Here is a 22618-nt window from a genome sequence, read left to right on the forward strand (position 1 = left end):
TGCCTCAGTTTTCCCATTTGGAAAGCAGGAATGACGATACCTTGGAAAGGTAGGTCATGTGCTTTGCCACATGGTCGGTACTCAATGTGTGTTAGGTTCCTCCTTCACCTTCCCATCCCCACCAACTTTGGGGTCAGGTTGGAGTTCATCCAGCAAAGACTGGTAAAGAGGTTGGGTGGTCCAGACACAGGCATCAGGGCTAGAGTGGGTGCTGCTGCAGGGAGAGGCTAGAGAGCGGGCGTGGGGTGATCCTGGCCGCCGGAGCACAGGTAGTCACAGTGTGGCATGGACGTTGTGCTGAAGCTGTACTTGTAGTGTGTGATAGCAGTGTGTGGTTCTTCACAAGACACATTTCCTCGATAACTGTCGTGAAAGACGACGTTTAGCATAGCCAGGACAGGCCGGTTCCACTCTGGTGCAGAACTTACACATTATGTTAATGTGAACGCTGAGTCACTTTGTATAAAAAGCCTTTGCCACGAGGGCTGGTACACATCTTACATTTATTTTGTCTTCACACACACTTGCATAGTTTTTGTACGATAATATTTGTATTATTTTCTAATTTAAAAAATTAGCCAGTATTCTGGAGACTAAGCAAGTTTACAAAGCCATTCATTGAAATATATGATGTTCATTGCCTTTCTGCTTTTTTGTCTTGTAAATTAAGCTTACACTTTCACTTAGGGCCTAATTTTTATTCTAATGGCTCCCCTGACTATTTATGTAGAATTTCCATCTCAGTTTACCATTCCACACCCGAGGGAGAGTGCGAACTTGGAGCTTATTTTGTGTGCGCATTTATTTTCCCTCACAGACAGGCAGGGCTTTGGTTTCTTTCTCCCGGATGAGTCTTGGAGTCAGTTAGACATCAGCTCTTGTTATTCCACCATGAATGCTCAAACTGAACCTTCCACTGCCATCCAGTTGATTTCAACTCATAGTGACCTTATAGGACAGGATAGAACTGCCCATATGGTTTCAAAGGCTATAATCTTCATGGGAGCAGACTGTCTCATCTTTGTCCTGAGGAGCAGCTGGTGAGTTTGAACTGCCAACTTTTGGTTAGCAGCCAAATGCTTTACCCACTGCGCCACCAGAGCTCTTTTGCTAATGACAAAGATGAAGAAATTGCAGATTGACCAACTCATGCAATCTGAAATTGATCAAACATGCAATCAAGATGCATTGATAATTACTGGTGATGGGAATGTGACAGTGGGAAACAAAAAAGAAAGCACAGTAGTTGGAAAATATGGCCTTGGTGATAGAAACAACACAGGAAATTACCTGATAGAACTTTGGAAGACCAACAACTTACTCACCGCAAATAACATTTTTTTCCAACAACATAAATGGTGACTATACACATGGACTTTGCTAGATGGAATACACAGCGATTAATTCAGCTACATCTGTGGAAAAAGGTGATGGAGAAGCTCAATGTCATCAGTCAGAACAAGGCCAGGGACTGAGTGTGGAACAATCAGTTGATCATATGGAAGTTCAAGTTGAAGCTAAAGACAATTAAAACAAGTCCACAAGAGCCAAAGTATGACCTTGAGTATATACCATCTGAATTTAGAGACCATCTCAAGAATACATTGATGCATTGAACACTAATGACTGAAGACGAGAGGAGTTGTGGGATGATATTAAGGACATCATACATGAAGAAGGCAAAAGGCCATTAAAAAGACAGGAAAGAAAGAAAAGATCAAAAGGGATGTCAGCAGAGACTGAAACTTGCTCTTGAAGTTTTACCCATAGAGTAGCTAAAGGAAATGGAAGAAATGATAAAGTAAAAGATCTGAACAGAAGATTTCAGAGGGTGCCTTAAGTAAAGTATTATAATGAAACGTACAAAGACCTTTTGGTTTTAGAAAACCAAAAGGGAAGAACATACTTGGCATTTCTTAAGCTGAAAGAACTGAAGAAAAAATTCAAGCCTGGAGCTGCCATATTGAACAAGTCTATGGGCAAAATATTGAATGATGCAGGAAGCATCAGAGGACGATGGAAGGAGTACATAGAGTGACTGTACCAAAAAGAATTCATCGACGTTCAACTGTTTCAGAAGGTAGCGTATGATCAAGAACCGATGGTATTGAAGGAAGAAGTCCAAACTGTACTGAAAGAATTGGCAAAAAACAAGGATCCAGGAAATGACAGAATACCAATTGCGATGTTTCAACAAATGGATGCAATACTGGAAGCGCCCGCTCATCTACACCAAGAAATTTGGAAGCCAGCCACCTGGCCAAGCGACTGGAAGATAGGTATTTGTGCCCGTTCCAAAGAAAAGTGATCTAATAGAATGAGGAAATTATCCAAAAATATTATTAATATCACATGCAAGTAAAAGTTTGGTGAAAATAATTCAAAAATGTTTGCAGCAGTACATAGGGAAGTGCCAGCAATTCAAGAAGAGGCCATGGAATGAGGGATATCATTGCTGATGTCAGATGGATCTTGGCTGAAAGTAGTGAAAGATATTTTCCTGAGTTTTATTTATTGACTATGCAAAGGCATTCAACTGTGCAGATCATAAATTATGGATAACATTTAGAAGAATGGGAATTCCAGAACACTAAATTGTGCTCATGAGGAACCTGCACATAGACCAAGAGGCAATCGTTTGAACAGAACAAGGGGATACTGTGTGGTTCAAAATCAGGAAAGGTGTGAATTGGGGTTGTATCCTTTCATTATGCTTATTCAGTCTGTATGCTGAGCAAATAATCTGAGAAGCTGGACTACATGAGGATGAACCATGGCATCAGGAGTAGAGGAAGACTCATTAACAACCTGCAATATGTAAGTGATACAACCTTGCTTGCTGCAAGCAAAGAGGACTTGAAGCACTTACTGATGAAAATCAAAAGGTACAGCCTTCAGTATGTATTACACCTCAACATAAAGAAAACAAAAGTCCCCACAACTGGACCAATAAGCAATATCACAATAAACAGAGAAAAGAATGAAGTTGTCAGGGGTTTTATTTGACTTGGCTCCATAGTCAGCGCCCATGGAAGCAGCAGTCAGGAAATCAAACAGTGTTGCATTGGGCAGATGTGCTGCAGGAGACCTCTTTCAAGTGCTAAAGCAGAAATTTCACTTTGAGGACTAAGGTGTGCCAGACCCAAGCCACGGTATTTTCACTGTTCTCATATGCGTGTGAAAGCTGGGCAGTGAATAAGGAAGACTGAAGAAGAGCTGATGCATTTGAATTGTGGTGTTGGTGAAGAATACAGAATATACCATGGACTGCCAGAAGAATGGATAAATCTGTCTTGGAAGCAGTATAGCAGAATTGCTCTTCAGAAGTGAGGATGGTGAGACTTTGTCTCTCGTTCTGTGGTCTTGTTATCAGGAGGGGGCAGTCCTGGAGAAGAACATCATGCTTGGGAAAGTTGGAACGTTAGCGGAAAGATGAAGCCCCTCAGTGAGGCGGATTGGCAGGGTGGCTGCAGCAGTGGGCTCAAGCACAACAACTATGAGGATGGCACAGGAACCGGGCGGTGGTGTCCTGTTGTACGTAGGATTGTTATGAGTAAGAACCGAATTAATGGAACCTAATGGTAACAACAGAAATTAGCTTGTTTGGCAGTGAATGAAGCTCAAGGGAGGGTGGCCTGTTGAAAATGTTGGCCTTTGCTCCAGAAGTTAAAAATTTACACCACGGCACAGCCTGAGTGCTTTAGATACATATTCAGACAACTGAGACTGATGGTGTCAGTTTAGGGGGAAGGTAAGAGAGAGAGGGGCACACACAAAATGGCCTGAGTGAGTTGACTTTTAGAATATTTACAATATTTGACTGTTCACAGATACACATGGCAGCTTAAGGCAAACTAACAAAATATTACAAAGTGGAGAACTTTTTTTTTTCCAGTTTGTGAATAAGATCTATTAGCTCTTTCAGTGCTTCAGTCTTGTGTAAGGCACTGTGTGAGAGAGTGGGTTCATAATTAACTTATCAATTATTGAGTTGCACATGGGTCCTCCTAATGCAGTCAGAGTTACTCTTGTAAGTGTTCCCTCAGCGTGTTATTAATTTACAGGGTAAATCTGGCTTTGTAGATGGGCAGAGGAAAACTCCAGCTCAGTCTGCACTTGAGCAGTCACATTCCAGATTAATGGACTCAGGAGGGACGATGCGGTTCACAGTGTCTTCAGGTGAGGCCCAAACTTTGCAAACTGTGCCACACACCGAAAGCCACTTAGCCCTGAACTGAGTTCCAGCGTCAGCTCACCTCTCCTGCTTCAGGGCTGTGCCATTCACCTGGGATGTAGGACCTACTGACTGGACCGGAACGGAATTGAACACTCAGGTTTCTGCGAATCTTTCCACATTTGCACCAAGCTCCACCCGCTTTCCAAGGCAGCCTCTTTAGAATCTGGTGTTTCCTGGGGTGGTCTACTACAGTAAGTTTGAAAATACATTGGAAATGACATGAACATACTATCTCCCCGAATTCAGCTTTAGTTGGTGAAAGGGCAGGATCTCCCCAGCTTGTATTCCTTCTCCAGACCCCTTTCCTGCCTTGGCACTCTTATACCACCTCTTGGTGCCCATCTTCACAGTTCGTTTCTGTTTTCAGAGTGATGGCTACCTGCCAAGAACTGTGGATGAGGCCCTGGTGCCTGTCTTCAGCATGGCCTTCAACTCTGGAGGGTCAGGTCTCATCTTGGCTCCAGTCCCACACCTCCAAAGTGAGCCCCTTGCTCTAGCCTGGCCAGGGCAGTCCTGACTTTGCCACGTTTGTTCCTGACCAGGGGCTGGCCTTACCATGCTTTCTTCCCCTCCTCTCTATTCATGTCCTTCCAAGAAAGGGCCAATACTGGTCCATCCGTCCAGTAATCTCGTTCACTGCAAGAAGTCGTACCAACAATCTGTGTCCTGCTGAGTCCCAGTTTCTGTGAGCTCTTAAGCACACACACTGCGTCTCACGTGCTGGTATTGTTACTACCTAGCACTGTGGCCTGTTTCACAAATCTGGTTTCCCTAACCACATTGGCAGCAGGTGGGAGGCAGGACGTGAGGGTAGAGAGCTGGGTAGCCTGACGTCTTCAATTGCTGAAACTCTTTTTTTGGTGTAGGAGGCAGTATAGGTGTAGTGCAGGGGTTCTCAGACTCAGGGTGACATCACACTCTCCTGGAGGCCTGGTTAGAATAAAGATTCTTGGGCCCTGCCCCTAAGGATTCTGATTGACCGAGTTTTGGGTGAGGCCCGAGAATTTGCTCATCTGTTGGATCCTCTGGCACTCTGATAACTCAGCCCTGGGACCACACTTTGAGAAGTCTGGAGTGGGCTTTGGAGCCCAGCCGTCCGGGTTTGACTCCTGGTCGCAGAACTTCGTAACTGTGCGAGTGGTTTGATCTCTGCATGTCTTTGTTTTCATCGCATGTAAAGTAAGTAAAATCGTGGCATCCACCTTAAGGAATTGTGGGGAGTCAATGAAATGATGCATTTAGTGGTGTTGTACACAAGAGAATCCCGTGATGGTCATTTAAACTACTGCCATTGAAGTTATTTCTGCCCCATGGTGACCCCATGTGTCACAGAGTAGAACTGTTCCAGAGGCTTTTCTTGGCTGTCATCTTTATGGAAGCAGATTGCCAGGCCTTTCTTTTGAGGTGCTGCTCAGTGGGTTTAGACCACCAACCTTTAGGTTAGTCGTTGAGCACAAACTGTGCCCCTCAGGGACAGTATAATGGCTATCACTAGTCACTGCTGTGGAGTTGATTCTGACTCACAGCGACCCCTCTTTGGGTTTCCAAGGCAGTATCTCTATGGAAGCAGATTGCCCAGTCTTCCTTCCGAATCATTTTTTGACACGACTCAGGAAAGAGGCATTGTGATGTGATTGCAAACTTTCCATAGAACTGTGAGTAGGTGCACCCTGCTTCCTGCTTCCTCAGCTACTTTTGTTAATAATTTTGGGGCAAATTATTTAAGATTATTTAAGCCTGGTTTCTTTATGCATAAAATGGAGACAGTAGTGTTTGTCTGCCTTGTGGTGGTTGTAAGACTCAGATGGGATGATGGTTTGAAAGGATTCATGTGAAAAGTATATCATGGTCATTAGTAACAGTAGCTCTGGTGGCACAGGGGTTAGGTGCTCGGCTGCTAACTGAAGAGTTGGCAGTTCGAGCCCACTTGCCACCCTGCAGGAGAAAAGCCCTGGTTATCTGCTTCCATAGAGGTTACAGCCTAGGAAACCCCACGGGCAGTTCTGCTCTGTCACATGGGGTTACTGTGAGTTGGAATTGATGCCACGGCAGCAGGTTTGATTTTTTGGGAATGTGTAGAGTTTTCGTATGTGCAGTATGCTGCTAAACTTCTGTCTATTGATACAGCTGTGTACTGTGTAGTTTATGAAATACGACTCTGCCCTGGAGGTGTGAGTGGTGCCCTGGAGTGTTAGACTGTGTGCCTCCCACCAGCGGCCTTCGTCATTCATTGCCGGTGTCCAGTCTCCCCCTTCAGCTCTTTGTTTCAGAGAGCTGACGTTGGCGACATTCTGCCTGTCTGCTCTCTTCTGAGCCTTTGTCCAGTCTAACTCAGGGACAACCTACAAGCTGCCAGGCTCGTCAAAAGAGAATTGATAGCCACCTGCACTTCATGCACACTGCTCATGAAGGAACTGCATGTTTTCACATTGTGGGCATCTCACTTGTGCTTTCCCAACTTTTTTGATGACATCTATGTAAGTTGCTTTTACTTTGAAAGAATTCATCTGATAGTTTGCAGCCTCAGTTTTCCTCCCTATGAAATTGGTTTAATGGTAACATTCTTAGGATCCTTGGGCAGTGCAAATGGTCAGGCCCTCGACTATCAGCCAAAAGGTTGGTGATTTGATCCCACCCAGAGGCACCTGAGAAGAAAGCCTGGGAATCTGCTTCTGAAAAGTCACCACCCTGAAACCCTGTGGAGCACGGCTGTACACACACGGGGGTGTCCTGAGTCAGAACTGACTCAACGACAGCGAACAGAGTGCTGACGACGTGTACGTGCTCCTGGGGCCCGTGACGAATAACACGTGGTTAGTGTCTGTGAAGTGCTTTGAGGCAGCCTTGCTTTTCATTATGGTGAGGCATGTTGGGAGCACTAAAGTGAAGACGGCAGGATGTTCAGCTTTCAGTTAGACATTTGCATAATAATTAAAATCTCTTGATTGGACTTAATGCTATAACATTGAATGTTTCCTGTTCATTTTTGTGTAATCATGATCCAGCTCTTTGTGGTCACGTTTTGTATCCTTCTTCTAGCATCAGGATAGGGGTTGGTTCTCTGAAGCCCCGCAGCAGAGCAGAGAGCTGGATTCTGCTCTCTGTACCAGAGGCCTGCTCTCCCTCTGTTAGTCATGTATTATTTGGGTGGTTGTTGCCTGGTTTCCTACGCCATGTACTCTTGCTCTCTGGGCTCCTTTCAGGCTTAGGTCACAATAGGTGTTGATCTGGCCTCGGTCTGGTCCCTTGTAAACATCTGCCTGCATCACAAAGCCCCAGTTTGGCACAGCCTGCAGTGACTGGCAGCACCTTCCCAGGAAGCATCCAGTCCTGGAACAGCGGGGGTTGCAGGTGCACTGGCACGTGGTGGCGGGGAGTGTGCACAGTCCTCGCCTACCCAGTGCCTGGCGCTGCGCAACGACACCGTCCGTCCCTGGAACATCTTGGCCTCCTGGACTTGTCACTCCAATTAAAACTTAAACAAGAAAGCAGCCCAGGCTTCTCCCTTTGTGCTGACTTTGAGTGTGGACTGTGCCAGAAGCGTGTCATGGAAACCATTAGGGGTGCCATGTTGCAGGGCTTTGATTGTGTCGGGGTCCATTTCTTCCAGCCCTGCATGTTGCTGCTGCGGCTGCCGCTAAATGCACCTGAGAGGCGCGTTTTTGTTTGCCAACAGCAAGTCACCTTTGGGACGGTGGTGAAAGTCATCTTCCACATGTTCACAGATATGGCCGCGTTACCAAGCCTTATGCTGTGACTTATCTCTGGCAGGGACTTACAAAATAGTCTGCCTGGCTGATTGTCAAAAATTACATCATATCGGAGTAAACTGCTTTTAAATCAGACATCCATTATTCATGTATATTAACTGCTTTTTTATTTTTTATTGGCTGTTTTGTGTATGATTTACTCTTTTCTCACTAGCTCCCCCTCCTGCCCCAATTGTCTGTCTTTCTCATCTTGTTTTTTTAAAAATCTTAGCTCATCTGAGAATTTATAGAGGCTGCTCACTTAGCTTTGTGAACACAGATATGCAGAGCCTGCATTTTTTGAGGTTAAACTTCACATTTTTGTAGGTCATATTTATGGCAGGTCAAATAGCAAGTTGGGTCGTTTACATGAGTAGATTCCACCTCAAAGACTTACAGACCTTTTTCTTTCGTATCTTTTAATTAGAAAGAAAAAAAAAATGAGCATGAAAATCTTGGACTTCAGGGTCTGTGCTGTACCTGCCATTTGTGAAACTGCTAAATACATTGCTGTCAGTGGAGAAGCAAGTGTATTCATTTGTATGCATGAGCATATCTTTACTATAAGACCTGTGCGTCATTCACCTATAACCGGGAGGTGTAGGCAGAGATGTATAGCGTTTATTCGTTAAATAGACACTGAGTCTCTCCTGTGTTCCAAATATCATACAGCTATGCAGAGAAGCATCTGTTCACTCCAGAATACATTACATTTCTCTGGTTTGTGGGACTTCACTCTTTGGGATAGTAAGGACCCAGACTATTTATTTAAGGAGCTCTGGTGGTATAGTGCCTAAGGCATTTGACTGCTAACCAGAAGGTCTGGGATTCAAACCCACCAGCCACTCCATGGAAAGATCCATGGAAGGAAAACGGGATTCTACTTCCGTAAAGATTTACTGCCTAAATCAGCATTATTGTTGTATGTAGTTGATGTTTGTGCACTTTTGTACACATTTCCCTGAATCTTTGCTCACTATTTCTTCAGCACCTGACACCCTTTTTCTGAAATGATTTTCCATATCCCAGAAGCACATTCTTTAGAAGTTCTCTTTGTGAGGGTCTGTCGGCTGAAGGGCTCTCAGGTGGGGGCGTGGGGGTGGTGCTGGTGGTCCTCTAAAAGCATCTTTATTTCACCCTCATTCCTGAAAGGCAGCTGTGTTAGCCCTTTCCGTTCTAGGCTGACAGTTGTTTTCTCTTGAGGCTTAGAAGATAACTTTTTATTTCCTTTGTTAGAAATAAACTTTCTATTCTACATTAGTTTTAGGTTTATAAGCCTTACGCACGCATTGCCATCGAGTCGAACCTGACTCATAGCAACCCCACCTTGGGTTTCTGAAGCGGTATCACTACGGAAATAGATTGCCCAACCTTCCTTCCGTTAGAGGACTTGGAAGATATTAATGGTTTTGACTTCCATTGACTGTTACTGAGAAGTTGGCTTTCAGTCTAACTGTCATTCCTATTTAGAACACTTTTTTTCCTCTCTCTCTCTTTTTTTTTTTTTTTTTGCTTTCTTTTCCAATCTCTTTGTCTTTAATTTTCTGAGGTTTCACTGTACTGTGTCTAGGTGTGAATTTATTTTTATATAGCCTGTTTCAGGTTTCTTGTGCTGCTTTCCTTTCAGTTGTAGGAAAATGCCACCCATTATCTTGTTGGAAACTCCTCTCCCTCACTCTCTCTTCTCTTGTCTGGAACTCAGGCTCGATGCAGTAGACCACCTTAGCCTCTCCTGCGCTGGTCACCACATGCTCATCACCGTCTCTCTCTGTTGCATTCTGAGTCACTTCTTCAACTCTCTGTTCCAGTTTACAAATTCTTTGAGTCTGTGTGATTGTTAATCTCATTAGGTGACTTATTGTAGAAATCACGTTTGTTCTTTCCTTCAGATCTGCTTGATCAGCTTTGCTACCTTGACCCTCGCTTTCTTATTTCTGTGAACATTTTCAGTGTGCTTCTTTTGTATTCTCAATCTGATAAACATCAGTGAGTTCTTTCTTTCTGTAGTTGGAATCTCTTTTTACACACTCATACTTGGAGGACTCTTAAGGGGCCTGGGTTGAGAATGCTTTCCTCCTAAGAAGGTCCTGTCAGGTGCCTTGAGGCATGTTACCAAACAGGAAACCCTTAAAATGAATTACTACACTGGAGTTCCTTTGGCCTTGCAGGTAGTGTAAAGTCAAGCCCCAAACCTGTGTGAGGGCACATGTAGGATTGCGGATTCTAGGGCAGACATTTCTGTCCTGAGCTGCACTGGGCAGGCAAGTTTCTGAGCTCTCTTTCCAGTGGAGTTCTTTTCCTAGCGTACTTTCTGCTGAGGCTCGATAGCCCTACAAGGGCCCCAGCTTCAAGCAGAGATCTCAGCTTGGAGGCGCCACTTTGTACTGGCCACAACCTGTCTCGTGTTTCTCTAGTTCTCTAGGCTCCTAACTCTGGCAGGTGGCCCAGAGCAGCCTCCGGCTTCAGAGCTCACCTCCCTTTCTGGTGTTTGTGCTTTCTTTGTTTTTGGCTCCTGTGGGTTTCCCTGACTTTTTACAAATAAAATAATATGTTTCAAACTATGCTAGTTAATAGAATGACTCTTACCAACATCTTCAATATTTGTAACAGGAGAGTTTTTCCAACATGTTGTCAAGAAGTGGAACCTTAGGGCTTAAATATAGTTGGGTGTTGTAGAATCTAGAATCTGAATATTATGGAGAGAGAGCTATGAAACCATCTTCTGTTTTAAATAGAATGAAGCAGTCCTTTTGTACAAGTCGCCAGCTAGATTAGACACCTTAGAATAGGGGAATGTATTAAGCTGAAAAATGAGTATCTGGGTATTGTCAGTGTACCAGACTTTCTACCAGCCCTGGATGTGCCTGTATTGGTACAGTGAATATACCCACACTTATTGCATGCCTGCCAAATGCAACACTTAGCCAGATGCAGGGACTATGTGACTAACACAGTACCTGGCACATACTTGGTCCTTCATGTATGCTGAGTGAATGAATGATATGCTGTCTGCCCCGAGGAATTTACAGTGTAAGTCTAGGACAGTTTTCCAACATGTAATATGTTAACAGTACCACTTCCAGACACTCACCTGACCTGCTAAGTTCAGTCTCCTGAGATGATTTTCCTGCCCTCAACAGTTTGAGAGCCATGGGTGTGGGAAAAGTTGGAGGAAGATAGAATGTACAACTCCAGACGGTCCCTCAGGAATATCAGGTGAAGTGTGTAGACAGTAGATGTTCAGCAATGAGAGGGAATGGACTGTGTGCTGCAGGCTTCATGGAGAAGATAGCACAGCCTGGGCTTGACTGGGATGGAGGAGCAGAAAGCGTGAGGGCTGCTTGCTCTGCTCTCTGCAGGGTGGCTATGTAGCTTTGTAGGCCGTTTCCTTCCTCAGGAGAGCATACTGCATGTGGTAACCATGGTGGGGGGAAGGTTGGGGGTCCATAAGAAAGTAGATAGACGTAGCCATCTGCAAGGATCTCACCCACACCTTCCTCCCCATGCCTGTTGTCTTTGAGTCTGCTTCTGTCGAGGAAAACGTCTCCTAACCCTGTGCTCCCCTTGTTTCTTCCGTCTGTTAAAATTGCAGCAGCAAACAGTCGTGGCTTCACAAAGGCAGTTTCTGAACAATGAATGGCTTATTTCTTCTTCTGGATGCCTATCCATTTCAAAGTCAGAAAACAAGGATAGTTTTTTTTTTTTTTAATTATGATTATTCTTCGATTTATTTTTACTTGTTTATTTTATTGCACTTTGGGTGAAAGTTTACAGAGAAAATTAGTTTTCCGTTCAATAATTTATACAGATTTTGTTTCGTGATAGTAGTTGCAATCCCTCAATGTAACAGCACTCTTCCCACTTCCTCCCTAGATTCTCAGTTTCCATTCCTCCTCCTTTCCTGCCCCTTTGTGCCTTCTAGGAGTTATTTTTGGGCAAATACTTCCCTTCTGGTCTCTGAAGAGTATGTTCTTCCCTGGTGTTTTATTGTTCATTTTATAGGTCTGTGTACTGTTTGGCTGAAAAGTGATCCCTGGGGTAGGTTCAGTTCTAGGTTTGAAGGGTGTCTAAGGGCCATAGTATTGGAGGCTCCAGTGGTCTCTGTCAGACTACTGAGTCGGATTTGGGATTTTGAATTTTGTTACACGTCTGTCTCCACTCTGTCCGGGACCCCCTGTTACGATTCTGATCAGAGTGATCAGCAGGGGTAGCTGGGCACCGTCTAGTTGTGAGGGTCTCAGGGCCATGGAGGCAGAGGTTTGCAAGGTCTATTAGTCCACAAACCCCTTTCAGATGCTCTGCTCTTGTAAGGAAGCCTCTGACTGCCCATTTGACCCCTTTGGAAAGGCACTGTTGGTGCTGTGCGGAGGAGAGCCAGCGGCTTGGGTTGTTGTTGGCTTCATATGTGAGGATGAGGAGGCATCATGGCATAAATGAAGCCAAGACAACACGTATGGAGTTCCTTTCCTCCTTCATCGAGTGCATGACCACAGTTCTGGGCCTTCGGGGCTCTGTTAGCTCTTCACAGTGATGTGTGTATCCCACCTGTTCATGTTGAATTGGGAGGGTGTGTCCATTCTAGAGTTAGGAGAGGTTTACAGTGCTAAATCCAGTTCTGATTGGGTGAAAGGAAGGTGCGCCTGTCTTGAGCTCACCCAGTTATAGGGACAACAGCCATTTCTCAGCTTTTTCCTTCACGGTTTTGTTGAGTGAAACCATGGTTTTCCTGGGCACACTAAAGGCCCCAGTCACACCTGGAGGATACAGGGCCTGCCCACCTGCACAAGGGAGGTTGCTGATGCTTCCCTGATGTTGGGCCTGTGGCTGCTGCCACCTCCTTGAAGCTGTACAGCTCTCTCTGACTCTTTAAGGCACCAGCTGCCAGGCTATGGCTGTAAGATGGGGTGGTGAGTGTCCTCGGAGAGCAAGTCCTGTGGGCAGAGGAGCAGGACAGCTGGTGGCCATGTACCATCCAGGGAAGGGGTGGGCTGTTGCAGCTGCCAGCAGGCTGAGGCTTCTGAACGTCACCGCCATCCCAGTCATTCCTGTGCCAAGTGCATACAAAATGACTAATAAATATTTGTCACCTGGCTGTGGAATGGACAACAGCATTAATTCTTTAATGTAAAAAAATAAGAAACTACCAAATATTCACCCATATGGAAGTCTATATCCATAGAGAAATTGTATGCAGCCATTAAAAAAAAAAAACAAGACCTAAAACAAACAAAAATAAGGACCCAGAGATATCTGCAGGTACCGACAAGAGAATAATTCTCAAGACATGTTATTCCGTGGGAAAAACAAGTTTCAGATCATTAATCCCATTCAGGAACAGGAAGGTTTTACACACACACACACGCGCGCGCAGACATGGGTAGCAAAGTTCTGGAAGAATATACACCAAACTGTTAAAGTGGTTATCTCAGAGAGGAATGTACAGAGGAAGGCAGGTTGGGCAGTCTACTTCCGTAGTGATACTGCCTTGGAAACCCAAAGAGGGGTCGCCATGAGTCGGGTCCAACTTGATGGTAACAACCACCACCACCACTTTCTTTGCTATGTAATTCTGTTATGGTGGAATGTTTTATAAGAATATACTGTTAGAAATCAGAAAAAAGATTTTGTAGAAATTAAAGAGCGATGTCAAAGAAGTCTGAATACTTGCAAAACTGAAAGTTAAAATTCTAAGAATAGGATTTTTGGAAATACCTTAAGATCACAAAGAAAAAAAAAACAAACCAACTTTTTGCCGATGTTCTTTTGAAAGATCATTCTTGCTTCTACATAGTGCCCTCGCGATCTATCTGGAAGCCAGTGAGAAATTACACTCACCCAGTGTATTGTGACTACACACTGCACACTCCTTGAAGTCATCTTTGCAAAATGTGTGGCAGTCTTAACGGGTGGTGGTGGTTTAGATGATTTGGAAACATCTGACTCCTGTAAAAGTTTGCTCTGTGTTCACTATTTAACATCTTTTGTAACACACACTTAGTCCTTAAAGAGCAAATTTCAATAACATCTATTGATCTGGCGGTCACATTAGTGCTGAACATTTTCTCCAAGATTTTAGCTACGGGTAGTTTTTTCCTTCTTTCCAGCGTATCTGTTCACCTCTGTGAGTGAGTCAAGTGGCCATGGATTAAGACCCACCCAACTAGAGCAATAAAGAGAAAAATTAGTCTAATGCATGGTCTTAACAAGAGGGAGAGTGGGAGCATGAATAATTAATCTCACTAGTCTGTGGCAATCAGATAAAATGAAGTCCCATTTGCTCAACCTTATTAAAAGAGAGAGAGTGGCAGGGGTGGGAGGTGGGGGGAAAATGGTAAAGGTCGTTAAGGGACTTGTAACGTGGAAAGCACCGCCTCGGAGCTGGGTAATGTGTTTTCTACTCTCTGTGGTCTTTAACTAACCGTCATGGTAAAGGTGCTCTTTGGATAGTTCTGATTCATTGAATTATTAAACATTCTAGGACATACTTGGCTCGTGACCACTGACTCAGATGTCTTTATGATGAATTGGTAAAGTCTGTCTTGGCAAGGGTTTGGATCTCATTCTGTCACTCAGAAACGAGTCATCGTCTCCCTGTCAAAAAAACTTCTAAGAAGCTGAGTCAGTATCAGATTTCAGTTGTTAGAGTTGCTATGGGCATTTTACTGATTATATAGACCTGCTTTCCTGCTATAGACGTTGCAGTATTTTGTAAATGAGAAAATACGGAGCCCAAGAACCCTACTGAAGGCTCTCTGCTGATATGGAGGTACAGACTGTTCGCTGATGATAGACCATGAGATAGCTTTTTCTCCCCCCAGAAACTGGTTTTATGCAATTAGGTTATTAAGTGTAGATGGAATATTGGATTATTTCTGTGTTCTCGTTTAGAATAATTTTATTTTGGATATCTTAAAACTGTTGAAATTTCCTGAGGCAGAAACTTTCCAGCTCATCTTAGCTTGTTCTCTGTACTCTTTATGGACCAAGAAGGCATTGCTAATTTTGAAATGTTCCTCTTTCTTGGAAAATAGCTAACTATTATTATAGTGACGTTTTTGCTATTAGCTGTTTCCAGAGAGTCACTTGTTGGAAGTCTGTGCTGACCGTGTGATGGTTCTCAAGGTGGAGACCATTTGGAACTTCCTGACACCGAGAACCATCTGTGCACTGATGATTGATAAGTGTATGGGTTAACAAGAAAAAGAAAGCATACCCTTGTGATGTGTGTGCCGAGAGAGGAGGCAATGTGTATATAAAATATTAATGTTAAAAATTTTGAGTTCATTGATTAAAAATATTAACCACATGATCAATAGAATGCAGTGCATGCTTAGAACGTGTGTGTTTTAATCAGGAGGCTTTTGAATTGTGAATTTGGAGGCAGAGATTGTATCCTCAGCCCCTACAACAGTGACTGACCACAGCGAGTATTCAGTATAATGTAAACTGAATTTAATTACTAAGATTTTTAATATAGAACTTAAATGATCTCCTCCTGAATCAGGCTTTATTGTTGCTGTTTGGAATCTTTGCTGGAGAGCTGGTACTACAAAAGTGTTCTGATGTAATGCTACACTGTCTAGAGATCAAAGGTCCCATTCTTACTTGGTTTCATACCTATGGAGCAGAACTTTCTAAAGTTAGCAAGTGGACAGTGACTGAAGAGGAATGTTTGGAAGTAAGAGTTTGTGTTTTGGTTTGTAGTTTAGTCTAAAGGAATCATTGAATGGTTAACTATGCAAGCCACCTTTTCACCTCCTGGGTACTTGTACTGCCTTTTTAAATTTTCACTTTTTTGTTTTACCTTCTGCGGTGTAAACAGTAGAGAAGGAGAACCCAGAGTGGTTCATCTGCAAGTCACCTGGTTGTTTTGCAGTGAATTTCAAGTCAGAATCAGCCCATGGCCCTTAGTGTCCAGGCTTCTTCTACTGTGTGAAGTTACTAATTTCCCGATTTTGCATTCTTCTTTCTTGTCTCCTCTGAGTTTGCACCACGGCCTGAGGAATACTTTGGCTGCATTTTCCTTTTGTCGTATGGTACAGCCATGTCCCTATACTACTGTTAACCTGGCAACAGTTAGGAGATTGACCTGTCACAGGCCTTTAACAAGAGCTGAATGGTCGCGACCATGCCCCGCCTCTGCTGAGATGAGGCATCATCGGGTGCAGTCCTGGTGCATGTAATTGTATGCCCTCGTATTTTTCTTCCTCCACCAGATCTTGGTGTGCAACCTGGAAGCAGAACGCTGCATCTCGAAGCTGGGGAATGCGCTTGGTGACTTCACGTGTGTCAACCTCCGAGACAGTCCTCCCAGTCTCATGGTCAGTGGCAACATGGACAGGAGGTAGGTCCGACAAGCAGCAGCCTTTTGCAGCACCAGGCCGCTTCCGTGGCGGCCTCACCGCTCAGCCTCACTGTGTATGCTGATTCTTCGTGATGCTCATAGCCTTCAGGGCTCCTGCCACAGCTCTGCCCACCTTGCATTCAGCCATAAATGCTGTCTTTGTAGACTCAGAAAACAAAGTCTTGTATTGGTAATATTTGGACGTAGCTAGATATCTGCCTCATTTCTGAAGCACCACGGGAAGGTATTCTTTTAAGGTCATTTGGTGGACGCGTTGGAAGGTCCATTGAGACCACTTGGAATATTTTTTGTCCTCCTGCTGCAAAATTTGTTTGGCATTGAAAAGCTCACTTTCTAATATTAAAAACAATAACCTAAGGGATGAATCATGTTAAGCAAAATAGGGTTGCCTGGCAAATGATGTCAGGAGGGTATTTCAGAACACTGTGGTGTCCCTCTGGTGAAGAGGAAAAAAGAGTGCATGGGAACAGATTCCAGTTTCTACTTAGCTGATTAGCACTCTTCTCTTTAACGCATTGGCTTCGGGAGTCGGATTTTCCCGGTACAGGCTCCAGTGCCAGCCATGGACGCTCCAGGAATCATCAGAATGAAAGGATTAAAGTGTTTGAAAAAGACCCTCTGAGTCCAAATTTTAGGTTTTCTCCCCTCCCCGTCCCCTCTCCCCCTTGTCTTTTCCTTTGGCTGGTTATCTGCTGTGTCTGATCCAGTGCCCCAAGGAGAGGTAGTGTGGCTGGAAGCCAGGCTCTGCCGGCACCCCCTCCCCTGTGCCCAGCCCCAGGCTGCAGGTGGTGGTCTGCTCGGTGGTGGGTATCAGATTGTAAGGCGGGTACTCCCCTGTGCCAAATCCCAGACCTGTGTCCCGCCAGTGCGGCAGCTTGCAAAAATAATTATTTTGTCAAATAATATTTTCAATTCTCGACCTCCACCTCTCTAGCTGCTCTCCCTGCTTAGACCAAAAAGATAATGTGAATACACTTTACAGAAAATACTCCATTTTTCCCCCCCTCAAGGCTCCTAAAATGGTATATATCTTGGTGCCTGAGTATTGAACTCTTCGGTGCACGTCCAGGTGGTTTTCCTCTTAAAAGAAAAAAACGAAAAAACTAGGCTTGATAACTGGACTCTGCATTGGCACACCAAATGAAAGTAACCAACTTAGGGTTTGATGCTTACGTTTGAGTTTTCAAGACCGAGCTATGGAAAGATCCAGGCTTCTCCGATAGACTCTCCCCACAGGGACCCCGCAGCCACTCATTTCCAGGAGGGCTGGAATCAACCTCCGAGACTGTCCTCCCAGTCTCATGATCAGTGGCAACGTGGACAGGAGGTAGGTCCGACAAGCAGCAGCCTTTTGCAGTACCAGGCCGCTTCCGTGGAGGCCTCACCACTCAGCCTCACTGTGTATGCTGATTCTTCGTGGTGCTCATAGCCTTCAGGGCTCCTGCCACAGCTCTTCCCACCTTGCATTCAGCCATAAATGCAGAGGGTCTCTGGGGCATCCGGAGGCTCGGGATTGCGGGTTGTGTGTCAGAGCTCATTTGCAGCACGAGCATTTAGGGGTTCAGGCACAGCTATGCTCACAGGAAGGCCAGTGGTGTTGAAGGGAAGAGGGCTCTGCCTTCTCTATCACATAGCCAGTGAGCTCTGGAAGACCAGTGTTCAGGCAGACCATGGTGACACTGTCAGCTGTACATTACATCATCGCCTAGGAGACTGAGGCACACTCAGTAACGCAGTCTCCTTCCTCTGGAGCAGCGCCTCAGTATGCAGCCAGTGCCAGAAAAGCTGCGGAAGGCCTGCTGTTCGAGGGCCCCCTGGTTTTTTTTTTTTTTTTTTTTTTTAAATAATGTTTGATTGTGCTTGTGGTGAAAGATGACATGGTCAGTCAGTTTCCTGTTGGACAGTTTCCTTACAGACTGTTCAGTGGCATTCGTTAGGTCTCCCACAGTGTGTCCAGCTCCTCTTTGTGTTTGCTGGTTCTGCTGCCAGTGCCGTAGTTCTCCCTGCCTAGTTACCTCTCATCTTTGCTTCAGAGTCATTGTTGACCCTTTGGTCTCTTGTAGGTGTTTTTTAGTGGAGCATACTTAGGGGGTACTATCCTTTATTCTGTGTGCTGTTCATTAAAAGGTGATCTCGGGATAGTGTCAGTTGAAGGTTTAAAGAGCATCTTAGAGCAGAAGTCTCAGGGAGGCCTCTGGTCTCAATCAGTCCATTAAGTCTGGACTTTTGAAGAATATGAGTTCTTTTCCGTGATTTTTCCCCCTTCTGTCAGGGTCCCTCTACTGTGGCCCCGATCAGAATAGTCAGTAATGGTAATCGGGCACCATCTAGTTCTTCTGGTCTCAGGGTACATGAGGCTGTGGCTTTTTGTAGGCTGTGTTAGCTCTGTAGACTAGTTTGTTCTGAGACTTTGGTTTCCTTCTCTGGTCATTTTGAAGTCCAGATATGACTACGTTAAGCCCATTTTATTAGTAAATCTACATTAGGTTATTTTTTTATTTTTTTATTTTTTCTTTTTAACCCTCTGTCTCTATGGATGAGAAGAGCAGACTAGTTGGGGGAGGGTCATGATGTCGAGAGTGGCATTTATCAGAGCCTGTCCTGGGGCTGTGTGCCAGCTGTTTGACCACTGCTGGAAAATAACAGCCAGCCTCATGGATGAGGTCACTCTTTATGAATCAAAATAGCACTGTTAGCAATACGTATTAGAAACACAGGTGTTATTCTGCTTTTCAAAATAAAAATTATACATCTGGAAAAAGGAAAGTATGAGGAGTTGAGACATTTAAATATAGTGGAAGGAAGTCTTACTTTCCCCCAAAGGCTTAATACCTGTAAGATTGCTTTAGAGATGCATGCCCAGCTTAGACAGATTGTTTTATTTCAAAAAATAAGAGTAGGGGTCAGTTGTTAGGAAGAGAACTCTGAAATGAACTATGTCCTTGGCTGTCCCTTAGTGGCTGATGCAAGTTTTAAAAAAACCTGGAATCTCCCTCTTTTATTTAACAAAACTTAATTCCCACTGTTATCCTCTCAGTTAGTACTTTATAAATAACTTGAGAATGAAATGGACTCTAGAGATACATAAAACTGTCCCAGGTTAAGACAAAAACAAATTTTTCATTAAAGTAAAGAAATCAGCTTGAGTAGTTTGCAAACGTGGGTAGAATTTTGCAAGGAGTTTTGTGTGTGTGTATGTGTGAAAACTCAAAACCCAGACTCACTGCCATCAAGCTGATTCCAGCTCATAGCGACCCACTTTGGGTTTCTAAGGCTGTAAATCTTTACGGAAGTGGACTGCCCCATCTTTCTTCTGCAGAGCAGGTGGTGGATTTGAACCACCGATCTTTTTGGTTAGCAGCCGGATGCCTTAACCACTATACACCAGAGCTCCTGTTTAAAAGAAAGAAAGAAATTATATATTTATATAACCTAATCTGTCACCCTTTCCAGAAAAAAAACAAGGTAATTGGACTCTGGTGAGGAATATGAGAATGAGCAGGATGGAGAGTGGGTTAGTGTTAGCTTGTGCCTTTCCTGTTGGACAGTTGGGGGAGAGAGAGAGCTGGGGTTTCTGGCTCAACAGTTACATCACAATGGATCAAAGAGTTTTTGCTAAACACATTTTTTGGTCTTTTCGTTCTGAGACCAGGAAGAGAAATGAGTGATGTTACAGGACCAGGGTTGCACATTAGATGTTAGGACTTAGTGCTTGGGTCTATTCTGTTTACACTGTGCCTGGTACTTACCATGGGCTTAACACCAGATGCATGTTACTTATTCTAAGAGGTACTTGTTAAACTTTTTTTTTTTTTTTTTAAATGTTTAAATGATACTGGGACGTTTTAATCTTTGGCATCTCAAAATTAATTGGCAGTGTTTTTTGATGTTACATAAAACAGTGGTGCTGCTTATAATCAGGTGTCTTTAATTATAAATGTATGTATTTGTTCAGTGAAAGCAAAAATAATTAATAGCTTAGAAGATTTTATGAGAAACTTGAAAGGGTTAAGACAGAGTTTGCAGGAAGTAGACCATTTTGTTTTTGAGGATTTCAGTGAGTTTCTAGAATTTGTAAATTTATATCTTCCACCAAATTTGGAATGTTTTAAACCATTATTTCTTCAAATGTTTTTCTGCATTAATCTCTTTCCCTCACCTCCTGGGACTCTGATGACATGAATGGTTGATCTTTTGATATTATCCCATGGCTCATTTAGACTGTGTGCATTTTTGTGTCCAACTTAATTTTCTTCCTATTCTCAGATTGGATACATTTCTGTTGATTTCATTTTACTTTCACTGACTCTTTCCTCTGTTGTTATTCTGCTATTGAGCCCATCCAGTGAGTTTCTTTTAGATTTGGTATTTTTGGTTCTAGATTTTATCATTCAGTTCTTTTTTATAATATCTATTTCTCTGCTGAAAACATCATTCTTTCCACTCCATCTTACCTTTGAAAAACCAAACCAAACTCACTGCCATAGAGTTGATTCCGACTCATAGTGACCCCTTTTGGGTTTCCGAGGTGGTAAATCTTTACAGAAGTAGATTGCCTGATCTTCCTTCTGCAGAGTGGCTGGTGGGTTTGAACCACCAACCTTTTGGTTAACAGTCAGATGCCTTAGGCACTATGCCACCAGAGCATATAGTTATAGTAGCTGCTTTAAAATAGTTGTTAAGTCCCAAAATATAAATTATCTCAGGGTTGACATCTGTTAATTATCTTTGCCCTTGTCAGTGAGTCACATTTTTCTGGGTATGTTTTGTTTGTCTTGTCTTGTATGTTAAGTAATTTATTATTGCATCTTGGACACTGTGAATGAGTACTGTTATATAATCCTTCTGTTACATAATCCACTGGAGAATTTTGTTTTGTTTTAAATAAGCAGTCATCCTAGTTAGGTTCAGACTACAGGTCCTACCCTGCCTTCCATGACCAGTAATTGTAATGTCAGCTCAGTTTCCAGTCTTGGCTGTGCTGCTCTGAGTCTGTCCCATACAGGTGCCCTGGGGTTCATCTGAGACTTGGCAGATGAACAGGTTTCATGTAAGTTTCGTCCCCATGATCCTTGTTACCCTGCTTTGGACCTGTCCTGCACATGTCAGGGAAGAGCCTGCGATTTGTGCGGATTCATACACAGTAGTATGGGGACTCCTCCACTTCCTCCATTCTGGAAATCTGTATACTTTCCAGCCAGGAGGAACCCTTTTTTCTCATCCTCTGGCCAGAAATAAGGCTGACCTGCCTGCATTGCTGCCACCATGCAACTCTGTGCCTGGGCCCTGCCCTAAGGGCAAACCTGTAAGAGAAAAGAAAGGAAAAACAAAGATATCCCCACACTCTTGGCATTGCAGGGCCCCTTTTCTTGGTGTCTTGGGTCAGGAAGGTAGAGTTTCCATTGGAGTTTTAGCCTTCAGCACAACCGCTCAGCTCTGCTATTGGTGCCAATACTCAGGGCAAAGAGAGACACCAAAACCAAGCCCACTGCCATCCAGTTGATTGCGACTGATAGCCACCCTATAGGACAGTATGGAACTGCCCCAGAGGGTTTCCGAGACTGTAAATCTTTATGGGAGCAGATTGCTAAGCTCTTTCTCCCACCTGGTGGGTTTGAAACACCAGCCTTTTTGTTAGCAGCCAAATGCCTTAGCCACTGCACCACCAGAGCTTATGCTGTGAGAGAAGAGGGGGGAAAATGGGGAACACTTCCCCCTGTCTGTGTGGCTCCTCCACAGTCCGCCTATCTCTGTTTACTTTCACAGTCCTCAGGTATTTGCGTTTTGTAGTTGTCCAGAAGTTTTAGTTGTCATTAGCAGAGACAGGCAGTAGTAGCCTTCCTCCATCTTGGCCAGGATCAGAATTCCTACTTTCTGTTAACTGATCTGAATAAACACTGTAGCTGGCAGTGCAGGGCATGTTACAGAGGTCCTCTTCCCTTCTGTCATTCTCAGTTTCTCATCTGTGATCTCATTCTTCAGTGAGATCAAGGATGGAAATGGAGAAGCTTATCGTTGCTCTACTGATAAGAGTTGGTGGTCAGGGCACATGTCAGGCTGTTACTGGGTTGCCAAGGCAACAGTCGTTGAACCAACAGACCCCACAGGCCCCCCCCATAATGTTCTCACATTTTTAAATTTTATAGCAGCTTTAGTGAGAGAGAATTCACTTATCATTCAATTTACCAATTTAACTTGTTCACTGGTTTTTAATAAGCGTACAGGGTTCTGTTCACCACCACTACAGTCAGTTTTAGAACATTTTCA

The 22618-nt window shown here is 43.9% G+C and overlaps 1 protein-coding gene across 1 annotated transcript in view; it reads left to right on the forward strand.

The window, feature by feature from the left end:
* Positions 1-22618, forward strand: part of FBXW8 (F-box and WD repeat domain containing 8) — a 162403-nt gene that overhangs the window by 126152 nt on the left and 13633 nt on the right. Inside the window, exon 8 of the mRNA XM_007938281.2 lies at positions 16203-16330. Within this exon, the coding sequence (XP_007936472.1) occupies positions 16203-16330 (128 nt within the window). The remainder of the gene's footprint in view (positions 1-16202; positions 16331-22618) is intronic.

The sequence above is a fragment of the Orycteropus afer genome, unplaced genomic scaffold (genome assembly GCF_000298275.1).
Source record: "Orycteropus afer afer isolate SDZICR_OR568_19922 unplaced genomic scaffold, OryAfe1.0 scaffold00048, whole genome shotgun sequence".
In the NCBI taxonomy this organism is placed as follows: domain Eukaryota; kingdom Metazoa; phylum Chordata; class Mammalia; order Tubulidentata; family Orycteropodidae; genus Orycteropus; species Orycteropus afer.